Source organism: Notamacropus eugenii, chromosome Y (assembly GCF_028372415.1).
Source record: "Notamacropus eugenii isolate mMacEug1 chromosome Y, mMacEug1.pri_v2, whole genome shotgun sequence".
Taxonomy (NCBI): domain Eukaryota; kingdom Metazoa; phylum Chordata; class Mammalia; order Diprotodontia; family Macropodidae; genus Notamacropus; species Notamacropus eugenii.
The window spans coordinates 2,427,702-2,445,075 of record NC_092880.1 but is presented as its reverse complement, the minus strand read 5'-3'; the positions used below and the strand labels follow the sequence as shown (position 1 = coordinate 2,445,075).

Below are 17,374 nucleotides of genomic sequence, written 5' to 3'. Positions count from 1 at the left end.
ACTGTTACCTCCAAGTTCTTTCTGTGAAGCAACCTGGATCTCCAGCAGCCCCTATCTCCTTTTACCAGAGCTTCTACTGCTTTCCATCTTCCCAAACTTTTCTTCTTTGCAGCCTGAGCTTTCTCCCCATATCCTCTGATTACTGTCATGGCTGAGAGGTCCAGTATTGCCTGTATGTAGATAAAGTAGCCATCCATCTGTCCTCACGTTTCAATTATCTGAAAGAAAGTTACTCAGAATAGAGATTTGTGGTACTGTCTCCTAATACAGGAATTCAAAAATAATTATTACACTGTGTAATATAAATTTTAGAACTTTTCATCTGTCAAACCAAAATACATTTAATATGTTAATGCATTAAAAAACTTAGTATTTGGAATGATTTTTCTCTTGTTTTTATTTCTCTAATAATTTTTAAAGCCTTTGTAGGGAGCTATAGAGATTGTTGTCTTCAGATATTATTTTCTGAGTTCTTAAATATTCTTGTTTTCTCAAAGAAAAACATGTAAATTTATGCGAACATAGTGGGCTGTTTCACTTCATGTGTGTGTTAATAATAATAATGACTGACCCTTAAAATGTGTCTCATATTATCTCATTTAATCTTTCAACATTGTGAGGTAGGTACTTTACATCCTATTATCCCCATTTAGTAGAAGAAACAAGTTTAGAGAGGTTAAATAACTTTTCCATGGTCATACAACCTCTGAAATTTAACTCAAAATCTTAATCGAATTTTTCATTTCTAAATTTTCCGGGGAAAAAATGCTATTTTAAAGAAATATATTTGTGCCAGCTCTTAGGAGCATATTTGACAAGAATTTCAACTTTGTAAGAGGTTCATGTTTTGCATTTCCCAATTCAATGTCTTTTCTAAACACCTAATTTATATATTTTTTCCTAAGAATTTGCTAGTCCAGATACATCAACAAATGAAGCCAGCTGTCAGCTTGAAATCGGAAGTGATCAAAAGGTGAGCTTTAACCTTTCATTTTCTACTACAGTAATTCATTTGCCCCGGAAATTGTTTGACTTCTAGCTGACTGGTATTCTTAAGCTTAGTATTTATTTTGCATCTGTGTTGAATACTTAGGAGTCTATTCAGGAATGGCAGGAAGAGAAACCATCACCAAATCTGAATACTAGACCAACTACCTCATCCAGAAGGAGAACACATAGTGAAGCAGGTACATGGTGATATTTAACTTAGATTCAAAATTTTGTTTCATTTCTCCCTTGAAATTAACTTTTGTATTGATGGTGGTTGCTTGAAGGATTTTTTTTCCTTTGTTAAGTGGATGGATCTCTGTTCTTTCTTTTCATTCTCTGTTGATATATGATATGGGCTCATTTATTTAAGGCTGGCTAATTATTTTCTTTAAATTCTTTCTCATTTTTTTCTCATTAAAATGTTTTATTTTTACTGCAGTACATCTTAAGTATAGTTTTTCCCAGTGACAGGTAACTTTTCATTTGAGAAAATGAAAAATGAAGATATCTTTGAATAGAAAATGTAAAAGGAGAAAATTAGAAATGTGTTGAATCACAAATATGCTTATACAACACTTATGCTTTATTGATTTTGTACTTCTGTTATTGTACTTCTGTAAAAACATTTGAGTATATACCCTCAGCGTAGTACACTGTCATATAAATTGCTACATGAAACTATTGCACTGATATGTTACATACGTTATAAAAACACAAAAATAGAAGTTAAAGTATGACAGGTAAAGGACAATAGTTAAACTTTTTTTATTAATGGTACATAAAATTGCAATACTTAGAGTGAGAGCAGTTGAATATGTGCTTTATTATCTTTGAAAATCTTGATAATTCAAGGTAAAACATGAATGATAATGGATTGAGATCCATCTTTTAAAGATTACGAATAATTTCAAAGGATTTTGATTGATTTTCTGTCTTATTTAATTACAGTTCATTGTACTGTCATTTTTATTTTGTAATTTGGCTGATGAAGGAGTAAGAGAAATGACATCCCTGCCATATTCATGTTCATTTGTGCTCGCGCATTATTAATGTTATCCTCAATCCATAGTTTCTTTGCAGACATCTTTTTAAATCACTTGTCTATTTTGCAAAGGTTAGCGTAGATAAACCTAGATAATACTGTAAATCCACTCAGCCAGGAAAACAAACTGCAATTTGTTGTAATAATGGGGAAAGCAAATCAGTGAATGAGGGCACTAATCTCAACCCTTCTGTGTGGTATATCTCTCACTGTTCCCTTAGAACACCACACATATCGTGATATGTGACCCATCTGAGTGAGGATATTGGTACTAAGTTGTTTATTAAATGTTAATAAAGCTTAATTTTGCTTTTTTAAGGTATAAATAAATGTTAGTAACTTTAACATTTTTACATCTCAATGGTTTGTCTTGTGCGCACAAGTCATTGCAGTCATTGGCAACTATCTTGGCCTGTTTTAAATCATGGAGGTAATCTTTTGTTTAAAAGTAGCTCTCACTTATATTGATATATCCTGCTGAAGAAATAGGATTCTGAAGAAGTTGAAATGATTAAAGCCACCTTAGCAATAATTTTTTTTTATTTTTTGAGATGCCAGTGATAAAAGTTCATATTCTAGAATACAATATTTATCAACATACAGAGGAGTTGAAAGAAGAAAATCTCTTTAGTGAATTTTATAAATCATTACTTGTGGAGATACAAGTCTGCAAAAATGATATGTGTGATGACCTTTTATAAGACTCATTTGGAGGTGTTTTGGTAGATGTTTCTTTTCAGACGTGTTTGTATGTTACTGTTACCTTTTAGTCCATATGCCTATAATTTTAACTTTTTGGTGAAAAAATTGTCAATGTAAAGGTACACAGAACACTTTCTAGAATTATTATAATTGTATAAATTAACAGTTTTTTCTTTTTTTCACCAAAAGAAGAAAATTCGGAAGAGTTGCCTGGTGAAAGACACAGAAAACGACATAAGTCAGATAGTATTTCCCTTACATTTGATGCAAGCTGTGCCCTGTGTGTCATAAGTGAGATATGCTGTGAACGAAGTGGTAGCAGTGACTCAACAGAAATCCCTTCAAGTCCGGTAATCATTACTTGTTAAAATAGATTAGCTATCTTGTCAGTAGAAATGTAGGTAAAGGGGGTTTGAAAGAAGCTCTTTTTCAAAGGACAGGAGTATGGGCTTCTGAATTTGTGATAAGATTTTCCCTTTAAGGGGAGCGACTGTGTAATAACATCCACTTAGATGCAGTCTTGGGGATGGAGAGTTAGAGATTTGATGATAAAATTAATATTAAATGTGATGAAAGATACTTAAGAGAATCAAGCTTATATGGTTTTAGAAACTTGTAGCAATTCTACTTTAGTGATTGTAAAAGTTAAAAAAGCCAGGGCAGAACCCCCCCAAATTTCATTGACCTAGATATTTGTAGCTCTTCATATGAGTCTGAGCACCATAACTGGTATATTTCCTAGTTTTTTCAGTTACTAGAATTTGCGTATTTTCTTGGAAAGCTTAATCATAATTTAAGGCAATGCCTATACGTTTCAGCCACCAGCAAGTATGTCATTGTCCATTATTTTCAACACCTACCACATAGGTGACGTGGTAGGTTTGGAAGTAAAAAAGGGCAGATTTAACTGGAAGGAAGGAAATACGGATGTGACATTATGTATGGTAGGACAGTATCAGTCTTGGTTTTTATTGAAATCTATCACATTTCATTAAGTACCTACTGTGTGTTGAGCATGGTGGGAGATATAAATCATGGCTTTGGTTTCCACTTTATCCAATTTATCCATCTAGCTGAAGGCCAGTGTCTTTTATCTTTGAAATTAGCTGTATTATTTTAACTGTTTTCCTGGCTATCTCACTATGTAACTATAATAAATATCCTTGACACAGTCTTTTATACTCTTTATCAGAGGACCATAGGCTGAGAGTTAAAAAATAATTTAGAGATCCTCTAATCTAACTCCTTTCCAAATCATGAATCCTGTTTCCAGTATGCCTAATCATTGATCATTTAGCCTAAGTGAAGATTTCCTCTGACAGAAAATCCATTAGTTTTTACGTTGGCCCATTTCACTTTTAAATATTCTCAATTTTAGGAGATTTTTTTTCCCTTAGTTTGTACTGAAATGACCTCTCTGTAATTTTTTATCAATTTGTCTTAGGGGGTCAAGCAAAACAATTATGATCTTGCATTCACATAACAATGCTTCATGTGTTTGAAGATTATCATATCCCCTATAAAATGTTATGTTTTCTAGGCTAAACATTCCTATTTCCTTTAATGAAAAATACAGTGATTTAGAGTACTCCTCCTGTTACAGTTCTACTCCTGGTTGAATATTAACTTTTCACCATTTCTTCAAAAAATGTCATACCCAGAGCTAGATATAGTAGTTCCAATATAGTCTGACATGTCTGTCATAGTATAGTGTAATTATCATCTCCTTGTGCCAGGACACTTGGGTCTTTTTTTTCTTTTTTGTAGTCTTACCCTGTGATCTTATTGATGTAAAGTCCCAGGTGAGGAGGCTTCCTCTATTAATACAGATTAGCAACTGTTCTATAACTTAAAACCATATGGAATTGCTTGGGACACTGAGTTCTGAGACCAACTCTGTCTACTACTGATTCTTAAGCTGGTATTCATGGATAAATTTCAGGTTGTCCATGAGCTTAGATGGGAGAAGAATTACATATTTATTTTCACTAATTTCCAAATGAAATTTAGCATTTTCCTTAATTACTTAAAAACTTTCTTTTGAGAAGGGGTCCATGGGTTTCACTAGACTGCCAGGGTTTGGAGGGCATGATACAAAAAGGTTAAGAAGTTCCATGCTACCTCTCCTTGGATACTTTTCCTTTCACTGATAGTAGGAAGTTTTTATGACTTATTTTTCTGTTCTTCAGCTGGTCTATTGGAACTCAGAGCCTTGATCAATCTGTTGGAATTTGGAACCCTCATTGCTCCGTTCAAACTCAGGCTACCTTCATTGAACTATTAGAAGCTGGGCTCAAAATTTACCCATTCCGACTTGGATCCCAAAATTCTACCCTCGCTTCAAGGGGCAGGCCTTGTGAGAAAAAGGAAAGGGTTGTAGATTATTGGTGTATGCTGAGCCTGTCAAAGGTCCTTTTTACTCCTAGATTTAGGGGTTGGAGAGAATAAAGACAGGAGGAGTAGGGCAGCCTTCCTGGGTCAGAACTGAGAGAAGGGGGGGGCTGATTTTTAGGGCAAATAGGGATTTAATCTAGGTATCTTCAAAACATCATTGGGGGAAAGAGACATGGGGGCTGTTTGGAGAAGGGGGATGGCAACTGAGGGAAGAATCCATTTTCACTAGTAAAGGGATAAACCAAATAAACCTTGACTTGAAGTACAGCTGAATTGTTTTGAATAATGACTTTTATGGATTTTTTATGTTTTTACATTGCCACCATTTCAGTTTATAGCTCCTCTTCCCTCCCAACATATATACAATGAGCCCTGCCTTGTAACAAAGAAAAATGGGTAAATAAAACTACTGTCAGCAACTTTTTGACAGTAGTCTACATCATTCCAAACCCACAGTTCCTTATCTTCTCAGAGAAAGAAGAGAAATATATTTATTTTCTCCTTGGGAAGGGGAGGAGCCCATACTGATCATTAAATTTTTTGTGTTTGGCTTTATTTTAGTGTAGTTTCAATTTACCTTGTTTATCATTTTTATATATATTGCTTTTTGGGCAGCTAGGTGGCACAGTGGGTAGGGTGCCAGGCCTGGAGTTAGGAAGATTCGTCTTCCTGAGTTCAAATCTGACCCCAGACACTTACTAGCTGTGTGACCCTGGGCAAGTCATTTTAACCCTACTTGCCTCAGTTTCTTCCTGAACTATATAATGAGCTAGAGAAGAAAATGGCAAACCACTTCAGTATCTTTGCCAAGAAAACCCCAAATGGAGTCAGGAAGAAGAATAGGACACAACTGGACCACAGCAATTTATTATTCTCCTGTTTCTACTTATTTCATACTCTGCATTTCTTCATTATCTAGTGTTTTTTCTCTAAATTTCTCATATTTATTGTTTTTTATGCTACAATAATATATTATATCTTCATGCACCACAGTTTGTTCAACTGTTTCCTCAACTAAATGGGTCCAGTTTTTGAAACCACAAAAAGTGTTGCTATGATTGTTTTTGTGTATGTGAGAGCTGTTTGTCTCCCTCTCCACCCCCCAGGACTATACTCTTAAGCATTGGGATCTCTGAATCAGAGATTATGAACAATTTAGGAGAATTTTTCTCCTACATTTTATTCCACATTGTTTTCCAGAATGGTTGGACCAGTTTGCAGGTCCATCAGCAGTGCTGTCTTCCTCATAGATCCTCCAGCATTGACTATTTTCATCTTTTGTTATGATGATTTGCTGAGTATGAGATGAAACTGCAGAATTGTTTTCTTTGCATTTCTGTTATTAATAGTGATTTGGAACATGTTTTTGTATGCTTGTTCACAGTTTGTAATTCTTTTGAAAACTTGGTATTGACTGCTTAACTGTTGGGTAACAGCTCTTTAGATAATTTGTGATTATGATGATAATAGCAGCTAGCATTTACATGGTGTTTTAAGTTTTGCAAAGCATCTTACAGACATCTCGTTTTTATGAACTATTGAATACAATGAATTTTCCCATTGATAACTTCCCTTCTTATGCATGATCATTGTTTTATGATTCAGAACCATTTGGTATCTGTGATTGATTGGTGTTAAAACAGGCTTTTGCATCATCAGGTAATTTAGAACTAATGAATACATGCTGTTGATTTCCAAATGTAACCCATCCCAGTCTCATCCCTACCCAATTCATGCCCAAGCTCATTCTCCATCTGGTACGCCTATCCTACAAACATTGGCAAACTTATTTGATTGGCCATCGGGCGTTATCTAGGCAATATTTTAATCCACTATTTTTTTCCAATTGTGGATTTTTAGACCAGCCTCACATTGCTGTGAGTTTATTTGAAGTTTTGTGTAGTGTTACAGGGGATGATGCAAAAAGTACAGTCATCTGATTAGAAGCATTTGGATAGGCTTGTAATTGATAAGGAATCCTTCATTCAGACTTTATGTAAAGTATATTTTTCATGATGTCTTGTTTGCTGTGAGTCTTACGTGATTTTGATATGTGCCTCCCAGATGCACATCTGAGGAGACTTCAAGTCTCCATTGTTTTGTTTTGTTTTTTGAGTCATATTCTTTTAAATCACTGAATAATAGCCAGGCATGATGATGCACATCTATAATCCTTGCTACTGGGGTAGGTTGATGGATCCCCTTGATTTCGGGAGTGCTGAGCTGCAGTGTGGCTGAAGCTAATGGTGTGTGCTAAGTGCAGCACCAATGTGGTCAACCTTTGGGAGTGGAAGACCACCAGGCTGCCTAAGGAGGAGCAAAGTGGCGCAGGTCATAGACGGAGCAGAGTGAAGCTTCCATAACAGTCGGTTTTGGATCAGGCTTGTTTAGTGGCTGCTGTATGTTCTCCGTCTTGGACTGGTTGAGGAGACCCATTCTCCAAAGAAGAAAATCAGTGAAAAATAAATAGTGGTGTATTGTGTTCTCTGTATCTTTGAGTCAATAGAGTTGACTGTAAAGTTGTGGTCTTTTGTAGAAAATTGTCTAAGAAAATAACGCTTAAATGGTTTTTGTTGAGGTTACTGTTGATGTGAGCATGGACTGTTGTGACCATTTGAATAAATGGGGTGCTGGTTGCTGCTGTTTTCTCAATTCCCTCCTTTCCTTTCTCCCCTACCCATTTTTGCTTTTTTTTTTTTGGGAGCAGGGTAAGAGCAAAATCCGTAACTTTTTCAGTCTTTAGGAATCTTCACCTCTTTTGATTATCTGCTAATTGATCCTTGAGTGCTTCAGGAATTGTTTCCTGTAGCATGGATTTTTTCTGTGTCTAATTGGCCATTTCTAATGGCTCCCAACTTGTGGTTTAAGTACAGTTGTCACTTCTTCACAAAGCCTGAATTGAATATGATGATTTCTATCTTTTTCATGGGAATGATATACTACCATAAAAAATCCTCACAATTCTGCTATTTTACTTGTGTTTGATTCCATCTGGTTTTATCTGCAAATTCATTCAGGATGAACTGGCTTAATCTGGATCTCACAACATCTTTGTTGGATTGTTTTCTTAACAACTTTTCATTGTTTTGAGATAATACTGCTTGTAGTTTTCCAACATTTTTCTGTAGTTTTACAGTTGAGTTTGTATTCAACTTGTATTGCCCTTGGCTGCCATTTGAGGTAGTATATACCTGCCAATGAGGTAGTATTTGCTGGTTGAAATACTTTATGGGCTTTTTTTCCCCACTTTTTTGTTGTGATGACTGTTGTACAGGAGTTGAAATTTTAAGAAATGTGATTAATGAACTTCTGTGAAGATGGAGGAGTAAAAGATCCATGGAGAACCTTCTCAGTATCCCAAATGAGCCAAAAATTGTGTCAATAAATGCCTGAAAGAGTGAAAAACACTATCATTTTTCAAGAGAAAAATTTTGGGGGAAAAAATTCAAGGCTTAATAAACATGAGAAAAGGTTCTGATACAATCAAAATGAATATAAGAGTAGAGACATAAACATCAGACAAATAGAATGTATAAAATACAAAACAGAAGCATTAATCTTTTTAGGACACAGTGGATATTGGAACAGTGGATGTAGTAAAGGAATTTAAGGAAGAAATGAATTTAAGAAAAATGCCATGGAGGAGCTGAAATAAAATGAAAAGAAACTGAATGAGAACTTTCCTGAGATTTCTGAAACAACAGCTTAGAAGTATCTGAAGAAAAAGGTAACATGTTTAAAATAGAATTATTTCCCTGGAGGACAAAATTGAAGAAACCAAGAAAGAGAAACATGGTCAAAAAATTTCACAACTGGACAAAGATTTAGAACAGTTGGATAAATTGTATCTGGAAGCCAGAACAAGGCAAAAGAATATCAGAATTCTCAGTTTCTGGAAGCTGAAGAAACCAAGATGACGTTCTGGGAAACTATATAGGGAAATCTGAGAATATATTGAAAATGAGGGACAGATTATAAGTTAATGGAACAGTTAATCCTAAAGTAATCTTGCCTAGATACATCATTGTTAGACTTCACGACTGCCCTGATAAAGAGATGATTTTGCAAGTCACTGAGAAAAGCATCTCATACCAGAAAACATCAGTTTGAATTATATAACATTTCTAGCAAAACAAGAAAAAGGACAGAATCTGAAATAGTTTAGTTCTAAAAAATTAAAGCTATAAAATTTCATCCCAAATCCAGTTTAGTTTTCCATTTGTGCTAAGTTTCTAATAGAATCTTTTTGAAGACAAAAAAGGTGGTCATTTTGAGTCTACGGGGATTTCAAGGATTTGTGGAGGAGAGAGCCAGTCTTAAGGCAGCTTTGCAACAAGAAGGCAGATCATCGTCAAGGTATGAAAACCAAAGTGAGTTTTACAGTTTAACTCAATGTAATCACTCTAGGGAGATCGTTTTAGGGGTGAGGGAGAAGGGAGGAGGGAAGAAGAGAAATTGAGTATAAGCATCAAAGGTGAAGAAAATGGAGAACAAACAACAAAGAATAGGAAGAGAGGAGAAAGGGTAAGCACTCTTAATACTGATCTCAAAGGGGAGGAAGAGGGAACTGGAATTTTTAGAAAACTAATAGAACTTAAAGAGAGCCTGTTTGTTGAGTGCGATTGTTGTGTGTTAAGGTTGGAATCGGATTAAAATGAAATAAGGGCAATTTTATCCCTTTTACCTAAATGCTAATAAAATATAATTAAGGACAGACCAGAATTGAGATGAGAGATTGGGCTAGAAATGGTGATATCCAATTTCTTAAGTCTACTTTATATGTTCTGGATTTGTAGGAGCTACTGTAATTGTATGCAGTGTCTATACCTTTATCCTTTTTGGATGCTTACTTCAGCCTCTGCTCTATCTGGTCAGCTGATTCCACAGACAGCTGATTTGATGTGATTTGTTTCCTGTCTGTTGAAAAATGGCAAATTTAAATTTTTAATGTTTCTTGCCCTGTTTAGTGCCTTTCCGGCTCTTCTAAACGACTGTACTTAAGATTTGTATGAGAATTTTTAGGAGTCTACTTTCACTTTGGCTTTTAAGTTTTTTGATCATAAGCCATATTTGCCAGTGTAGTTTTCACTTTCTACCCGTGTTCACTTGTGTATTGAAGTTGTTGAATTTCAAAGTATATATTGATTTATCTTGAAGAACGTTGTCAAGTTCTTAAGTAGAATTTCTCTACTACTCTCTGTAGTAGATATTGCGACATGAGCTAGTTATCTTCATGGTGGTATATTTGCTTATGTTGATTTTGAGAATCTTTTGAAATAATTTGAGTATACAATGAAACCAAACATAGCCAGCTTTTTTATTGATAAGCTGCTCATCCATGTAGTTGTGACCTCTTTTATGTATTCTATTCATACTTAATAGTTAGAATGTCAAAGTGGATGTTTTCAGTTTCTCCCACTGATGTCAATTTGTTGGGCGTTAGACATAAAGCATAATTTTTTTCTTGCCAGATTGAGAGTCTGCCCTTTATGTCTTATGCCAAAGAAAGTCACATAGGCAGCATACTTCATTAGGAATAGGAAATGCCTACCAGCTTGCAAATAGATAGTGAATTGAATGCATGTCGTTTTGAATCTTTCCCTTTTAAAATGCTTTATAAATTCTAAAAGCTGAGTTGCAAAAGAATATTTGAGAAATAATACTCAGCTCAGTTATAAAACTGCAGAGATTAAAAAGGTATACACAGAGTTCTTCAGTGAACCATTGTTATCTTTTTAAAATCTCTGAATAAAAAGATATAAGGATGTTCTTTCCTTCTGGTTCTTTGTTACTAACTAAAAGCACTGTTGTCAATATTTTTGTATATATGAGACATTTGGAAACTGTTGATTCCTTTTAGCATGATTGACATATGTAGCACCCACCTTGTAGCTGAGATACAGCATTTCAGATAGCGTAGAAAATAATGTATGGTTTTAAATTGACATCTAAGAATCACCTTACGATTCTGGCAATAATTGAAGTACAGTAATCCAGTTTCTAGCTTAACACATTTATGTATTATTTAAATGTTTTTCTTCCATTCCTTGGTAAGGTAGGTATCTAATTAGGCTGATCTATTAAGGTGGATGTTAGCTGGGGAGAATCAGCAAACTCATCCTACCTTGAGTTTGGCTACTCCTTTTTTCCTTTCACATGCGATCAGCTGTAAGTCCAATATGCAGGCCAGTCTCCTGAGAGGCACTTCTTTAAAATTTCTTAATTCCTGCCTTTTCTTAAAGAACTTAGGAAATAATAGCAAATGTTTTGCTGCCCATCTTCACCTTTGCCCTCCAGTAAAATAATCAGATTAGAGCATAGCAGCATTCTTTCCTTGTTATGCATTTAAACCTTCATTTCTACTTCCAAAATTTGTAGTGTAGAAAAGGGGCTAGGATTAAATTGCCTAAAATATTTTATTCTCTTAACTAAGGGCTAAAATTCTCTCAATATGCAAGAAGTTTAAAAAGATTATTTCCTCAAACTCTCTTTATATGGCTACACACTCAAAATTTGTAACCTGGCTGGAATCATTTTTGTCAGGGAAAAATTAGAAGTGAATTCTAACTCATCTGTATAACAGACAAATCATAGTGATTCAAAAGGGCAGGGGAGGGGAGAAGAGAAAAGAAGGAAAGGCTTTCTTTGAGGGAGGGTTGGTAAATTCATTGGTTGGAATTCTCCCCCAAGCTAGGGAAATGTGACATCAGTCATGCTGGCTACTGAACTGGCTGTCCTCACCTGCTGCACTTAGGACTGGAGCTGTACAAACTTGGTACTATTTTCATAAGTGCCAGTGCTATATTATTGAATTGTATAGCTGCTGGTGCCATAATCAGACTGTGTTACAAATGAAGAATGTGGACTTCTAATAGCATATGGCCATGTAATTATAATCAAGCTTCTAGCGTGTCTCCGGCCACATCTGGATGATTGATTAAAGAAGTGGTATACTGAAAACAATTACCCATTCCACCTCTGCCTTCTCTGGGATATGGCAGCATCTGCTAGGGACTGGCTGATCATCTCATTAAAGTATTTTCTTTAAGTGTGATCCTTGCATTTTCTGTGCAAAGATTCAAAATCCGTGGAAGCTGTGGTGGTTAATGAGTGTCATATAGTTTCCATTGATTTCTTCAAGAAGATGTTACTTGCATTTTTCATAGTTGATAGAATTGAGAAGCAAGAAGGGACCTTAGAAATATTTTAGTAGACCTCATAATCCAGATGAGGAGACTGAAACCTAAGCAGTTAAGTGATTGGCCTACAGTCACTCGGTTGTTAATGACTGACCTAAGATTCAAACTCAGTTTTTCTGACTTCCAATTCTTTACACTCAGCTATGTGACTAGATCTCATTCCACAGTAAGGGTCTTTGTCACACCTGCCTTGGTTAACAAATTTAATAGCTCTTTGGCTCAGAGTCCAAAAACTCATCTTTAAGCTGTACCTTGTATAAGGCACATAATACTGATGAACATTAGTTTCTCCTGATTTCTGAAATGTTCAGAGATAGCTGGGAAAGGCAGTTGTCTCAAAATTGAGAACCTTTAGCAGGATTTTTTATAAATAGTCTCAAATTTAGACTATTTTACATAGCCAGTTATTTGTATTTTCTGGGCAAGCCCTCTGGTAAGTGCTAGAATTATGTGAATTGGACCATTCTTTTACCTCTCCAAATTCAACCTGTAATCCTGTTTATTAAGCTGTATAAAGTTTATGTTTCTAAGTCAACAGATTAAAGACCCAAGTGTGCACAAGTCATGTGCTAGTTCTGTGGGGGAGGCCTTAAGAAAGTATAGAGGACAGTCTTTGTCCTCAAATACATAATCTTTTGGGAAAATTAGATAGTACATCTGTAATTCAGTAATTCAAAGGAGACAAATAATTTTCAGATGTGTGATTGGGAAGGTTTTCCAGGAATATGGAACTTGAGCTGACCCTCAAGGACCGTGGAGGAGTGGGATGTAGTTGGGGAGGAGAAGAAGGAAACATTTCAAATAGGAGGAAAGGTTAAAGCAAAGGCTTGGAGGTAGGGACAGTCTGCCTGGAGAGGATGGTTCATTTTGAGGTTATCAAGTGTAAGAAGAGCTTTAAATATTAGCGTTTTTGAAGGCCTGGAATGTCAGGATAAGGAGTCTAGGTTTTGTCCAATTTTGTGTAAGGAAATGACAAAGTGTTTTTGGAAGAATTAGTTTGATGTGCTGATTGGATTTTAAGGTGGGGGCGGGATTGGACAAGTAAGGGAGAGCAGTTAGGAAACTGGATCGTTTTTTTTGCTTGAGTTAAAATTCCTTTTCTTTTGTTTAGGATATTGATACTGGTGTATTAAGTGAAAATTCAGATGATTCAGTTTCAGACCAATTCAGTGTTGAGTTTGAAGTTGAGTCTATTGATTCAGAAGATTATAGCCACAATGAAGAAGGACAAGAACTCACAGATGAAGATGATGAGGTGGGTTTTTTTTTTTTAACATACCTGCTTAAGAAATAAGTGAAGTGTTTTCCTTGTTTTTAGTGCATTCTGTACAGCAAATTGAAATGTTAATCCCAATTTTTGAATGTATTGGTTCATTTAAAATTCCAGAAATTTCTTTATCTTTGTCTTCATCACCCTTCACGCATGAAAGAAAAGTCTGTTTACCTTGTAATTCTGAGAGGTAGCTAACACAAGCAGTATCATTCTCATTTTGTAGATAGAAGTTTAGAAAGGTGAAGTTACTTGCCCTTGGCAAGTTGCGGAGCCTGTCTGGGCTCTGCTCAGCTCCAGTGCTGTGCTTCTGTTTGCTTGTGGGTCAGCTCTTCATTTTCGAAACTCCACTTCTAGTAAATCTAGGGAACTTGTTTAGATAAAATGAAGTAATAGATTGGTATTAATGGAGTTGTTGGGCCTTGTTTTAGATATCCCAGGTAACCTTATATCAGGCAGAGGATAGTGACACTGACTCGTTTGATGAAGATCCTGAAATATCCTTAGCTGTAAGTATAAAATTCTGATTTCCTGCGACACAAAAGCAAATGACAGTGAGATGTGAATTTAGAGTAGGGTTAGAAAAGTATATCCACTTTGTAAGAAGTAAAAAAATTTGTGGAATTTACTTTATTTTTACCATTACAATATACATTAATGACTTAAGGCAGTCATCTGTTGCTACATATATGTTGTTTATTGGAATGTGATTAATATTTTTTTGTTAAATGCTCACATTTATGCCACACACTTAGGATTTCCTGTTCATTAATTAACTGATGTTGAGGAAGATTTTGTTAAACTATTGTTTTAGCTTCTTATTTGGTTAATATTGCTAGTTATTCTTTCCTTCTAAGAATAGATTAGTAGTAAAGTGTATTTTCATATGCTAAAGAAGAGAAAAGATTATAAAATCAGGTATACACCATGGGGATATCTGTGTTTACCTGACTTCAAATACTCTCTTTGTATGTAGAATAAGAAAAAAGGTTAAAAAAGGTGGCCTGGTTGCTACATTTTGAGGACAGAGTATGGCAGGGGGATGACACAGCACTCAGTATCCTTGTGCCAAACAACTTCTAAGGAAGATTGTCCCCCCATGGTGAACTTAGGGAAGGATGTGGTGCAAGGCCTGGATGAGTTGTGATGTGCATTTCTGTTAGAGGGAATGTCCAAATCATTGAGATCAAAGGTATTTGAGAACTGTAAGAACACCATAATACTGTGTGACTTGAAAAGAAAACTTTAAATTTCATTGTAATGTTGGAAGACAAAAACTAGAAAATTAAAATGACTTCATAATATTGATATAGTTGAGGTCAAGTTGAGTAAGCTGTTTCATATAACATACTGTATATAAAAATTTTGAAGTACATAGTCACATAGTAGATCTAGCAATACTTTTATCTCATCCTAACAGAAACAATAACATATACCATTATGATTTTAAAAGAACTTAGTGAAAACTATTTTCTAACATTCTTTTATGACTTCCATTTTAATATTATAAGATAGCATTGTAGACACTGGGCATGCTTGGTTTTGTGAGATGATGTGCTTTAAAGTCCATTGGTGTCAGACTAAATATAGGGGCCACCGATTTCTACATCAAGATCCCTGTGGGCTACTTATTGACTTATGTTACCTCTGTTTTATTGTATTTATTTATTTTGTAACATTTCCCAGGCACATTTTATTCTGGTTCCAGGGAGTGCTTGGAAGCGTTGTGGTGCATCAGTGAACTCTGTGTTTGATGCCTCTGCTCTGGTCCTTAAGCCTGACTGGTCAAGAATTTTGCTTTCACCCATCAGTTATAACTGCATTTGACATTGTTTGCATCATTCTGCCCTTATCTCCAGCTTCTCTTCAGACTGAGCCTTATTGGTTTGTTAGTGACTCAGGGTTCAGGTTTTTTTTTTTCTTTTAATTTACATTGTTGTAGTTGTATGTATGGTTCTACTTATCTGTTTGTATCATTTTATGCAGTTGTTCCTAAGTTATTCTCATAGTTACTATTTCTTATTGTGTAACACTATACTATTACATTCATGTACTGCAATTTAGTCATTGTCCATTTGCTGGACACTCTGCTTTACCATCATAAAAAGTGCTGAATACTGATCACCCTACTTTTCTACCTGTACCTCATACTGTTTCCCTTCATGGACTCAATGCTCCAGCTAAACTGGATTATTTGGTATCTCTTGAATGTGTCTTGTACCTCATTGCCTTTGTTCAAGCCATTTTCTCTACCTAGCATGTCTATCTAGCTAAGTGACTCAGTGAATAGAGGGTTTACTAGAGTCAGGAGGAACTGAATTCAAATCCATTTTCAAACACTTATTAGGTTTGTGTCCCTGGGTAAATCACCTAATCTTTGCTTGCCTCAGTCTTCCCCTACTCTAAAATAGGGATAACAAATAGCACCTACCTTGCAGAGTTGTTGTGAAGATCAAGTGAGATAATATTTGTAAAGTGCTTAGCACAGCCCCTGGCGTATTGTAGGTGCTGTATAAATGCTTATTCTCTTCCCTTCCCTTCCTCCTCACTTTTGACTTTCTACCTATCCTTTCCAATTCAGTTTAGAATGCTCATCATTCATAAAGATTTTTCTAATTTCCCCTCAATGACTTTCTCCCCTCAAATTTTACATAGCACTTGGTTATGAAATCTTTCCTTAATACACAAGTGTTTTATGTACTTTTTTGCATTCTAGTAGTATGTATGTCTTATGCCTCTTCTAGAATAGCTCTGTGAGGGCTATGTTTTCTCTAAACTTCATACCTTCCTCAGGATCTTGCACAATGCTGTGTTCACTGTTAATACTTCACTTCTTAAATATTGTCTGTTGTGGAGGCCTTGGAATGGTGGGCTGAGGAGTCTGGACTTTTATGTTGTAGGTAGTGAAAACCATTGGATGCTTTGGAATAGGGAAATGACATGGGAAACACTGGCTCTAATGTGCAGGATGGATTGGTGGAAAGCTCGTTTAAATCATTTCATTACTCTAGATAATAAAGATCCTGAATGGCAATAAGAATGGGAAGAATTTTTGGATGTTGTGTTTCAGAGGAAGTATGAGGAGACTATAATGACTGAATTTGGGGGTAGAAGGAAATGGGGGGAGTCAGAGGTGGTTCCACTCCTTTGAGAGTTTGGTATTATTAGCAGAAACAAAAGAGTCAGGAGGGAAGGTTGCTTTTTGTTTCTCTCTTGCTTCTCTCTTTGACCCCATCTCAACAAACACCAAACCTGCAGACAAAGCCTTTTACTGAAACTTGTTTTCTGTATTGTTTCTCATAAGATGGTAGTGAGGGACCTTCACTAAAATCCTAGCTTAATGTCTTGTTATATAATTCAGGTAATCCTGAATTTTCAAGTTATTCCAGTGAGACTCAGACTTTTTAGCAAATTTAGTAAATTCCTACCAAGGTGAGAAGTCTAGGCCAAGTGAAGCACTATTAGTCTGTTCTCTCAAGATCAACCCAAGATCTCTCAAGATCAGAGAAGTTTATCACCAGAAGTGATAAGTCGGAAACCCTGTGCTAAGGTGCAGCATATGTACGTCAATACAGTGAGAATATGCTCACATGAGTGAAATCATAGATCTTCGAGGCATAAGAAACAAGTAAAAGTTAGGCTTAGTGTTAAGAAGAGAGACTGCTGAATTACTATGGCTTCTTTCTCTAGTTTAGCTCTCTAGAGCTAAGCAGTTGACAAACTTAAAGATAACAGACTGTTTAGTAACCTCTGTACCCATTCCAAAATATTTTCTCT

The 17,374-nt window shown here is 35.6% G+C and overlaps 2 protein-coding genes across 5 annotated transcripts in view; both read left to right on the top strand.

The window, feature by feature from the left end:
• The window catches only part of LOC140516695 (carboxypeptidase M-like), a 74,111-nt gene that overhangs the window by 31,569 nt on the left and 25,168 nt on the right, over positions 1–17,374 (top strand). The window lies entirely within an intron of this gene.
• LOC140516586 (E3 ubiquitin-protein ligase Mdm2-like) overlaps positions 1–17,374 on the top strand; it is a 29,264-nt gene that overhangs the window by 9,634 nt on the left and 2,256 nt on the right. For all 4 annotated transcript variants that reach the window (XM_072627541.1, XM_072627543.1, XM_072627542.1 and 1 more), the window contains 5 exons: positions 906–973; positions 1,094–1,187; positions 2,924–3,084; positions 13,439–13,582; positions 14,029–14,106. In XM_072627541.1, the coding sequence (XP_072483642.1) occupies positions 906–973; positions 1,094–1,187; positions 2,924–3,084; positions 13,439–13,582; positions 14,029–14,106 (545 nt within the window). The remainder of the gene's footprint in view (positions 1–905; positions 974–1,093; positions 1,188–2,923; positions 3,085–13,438; positions 13,583–14,028; positions 14,107–17,374) is intronic.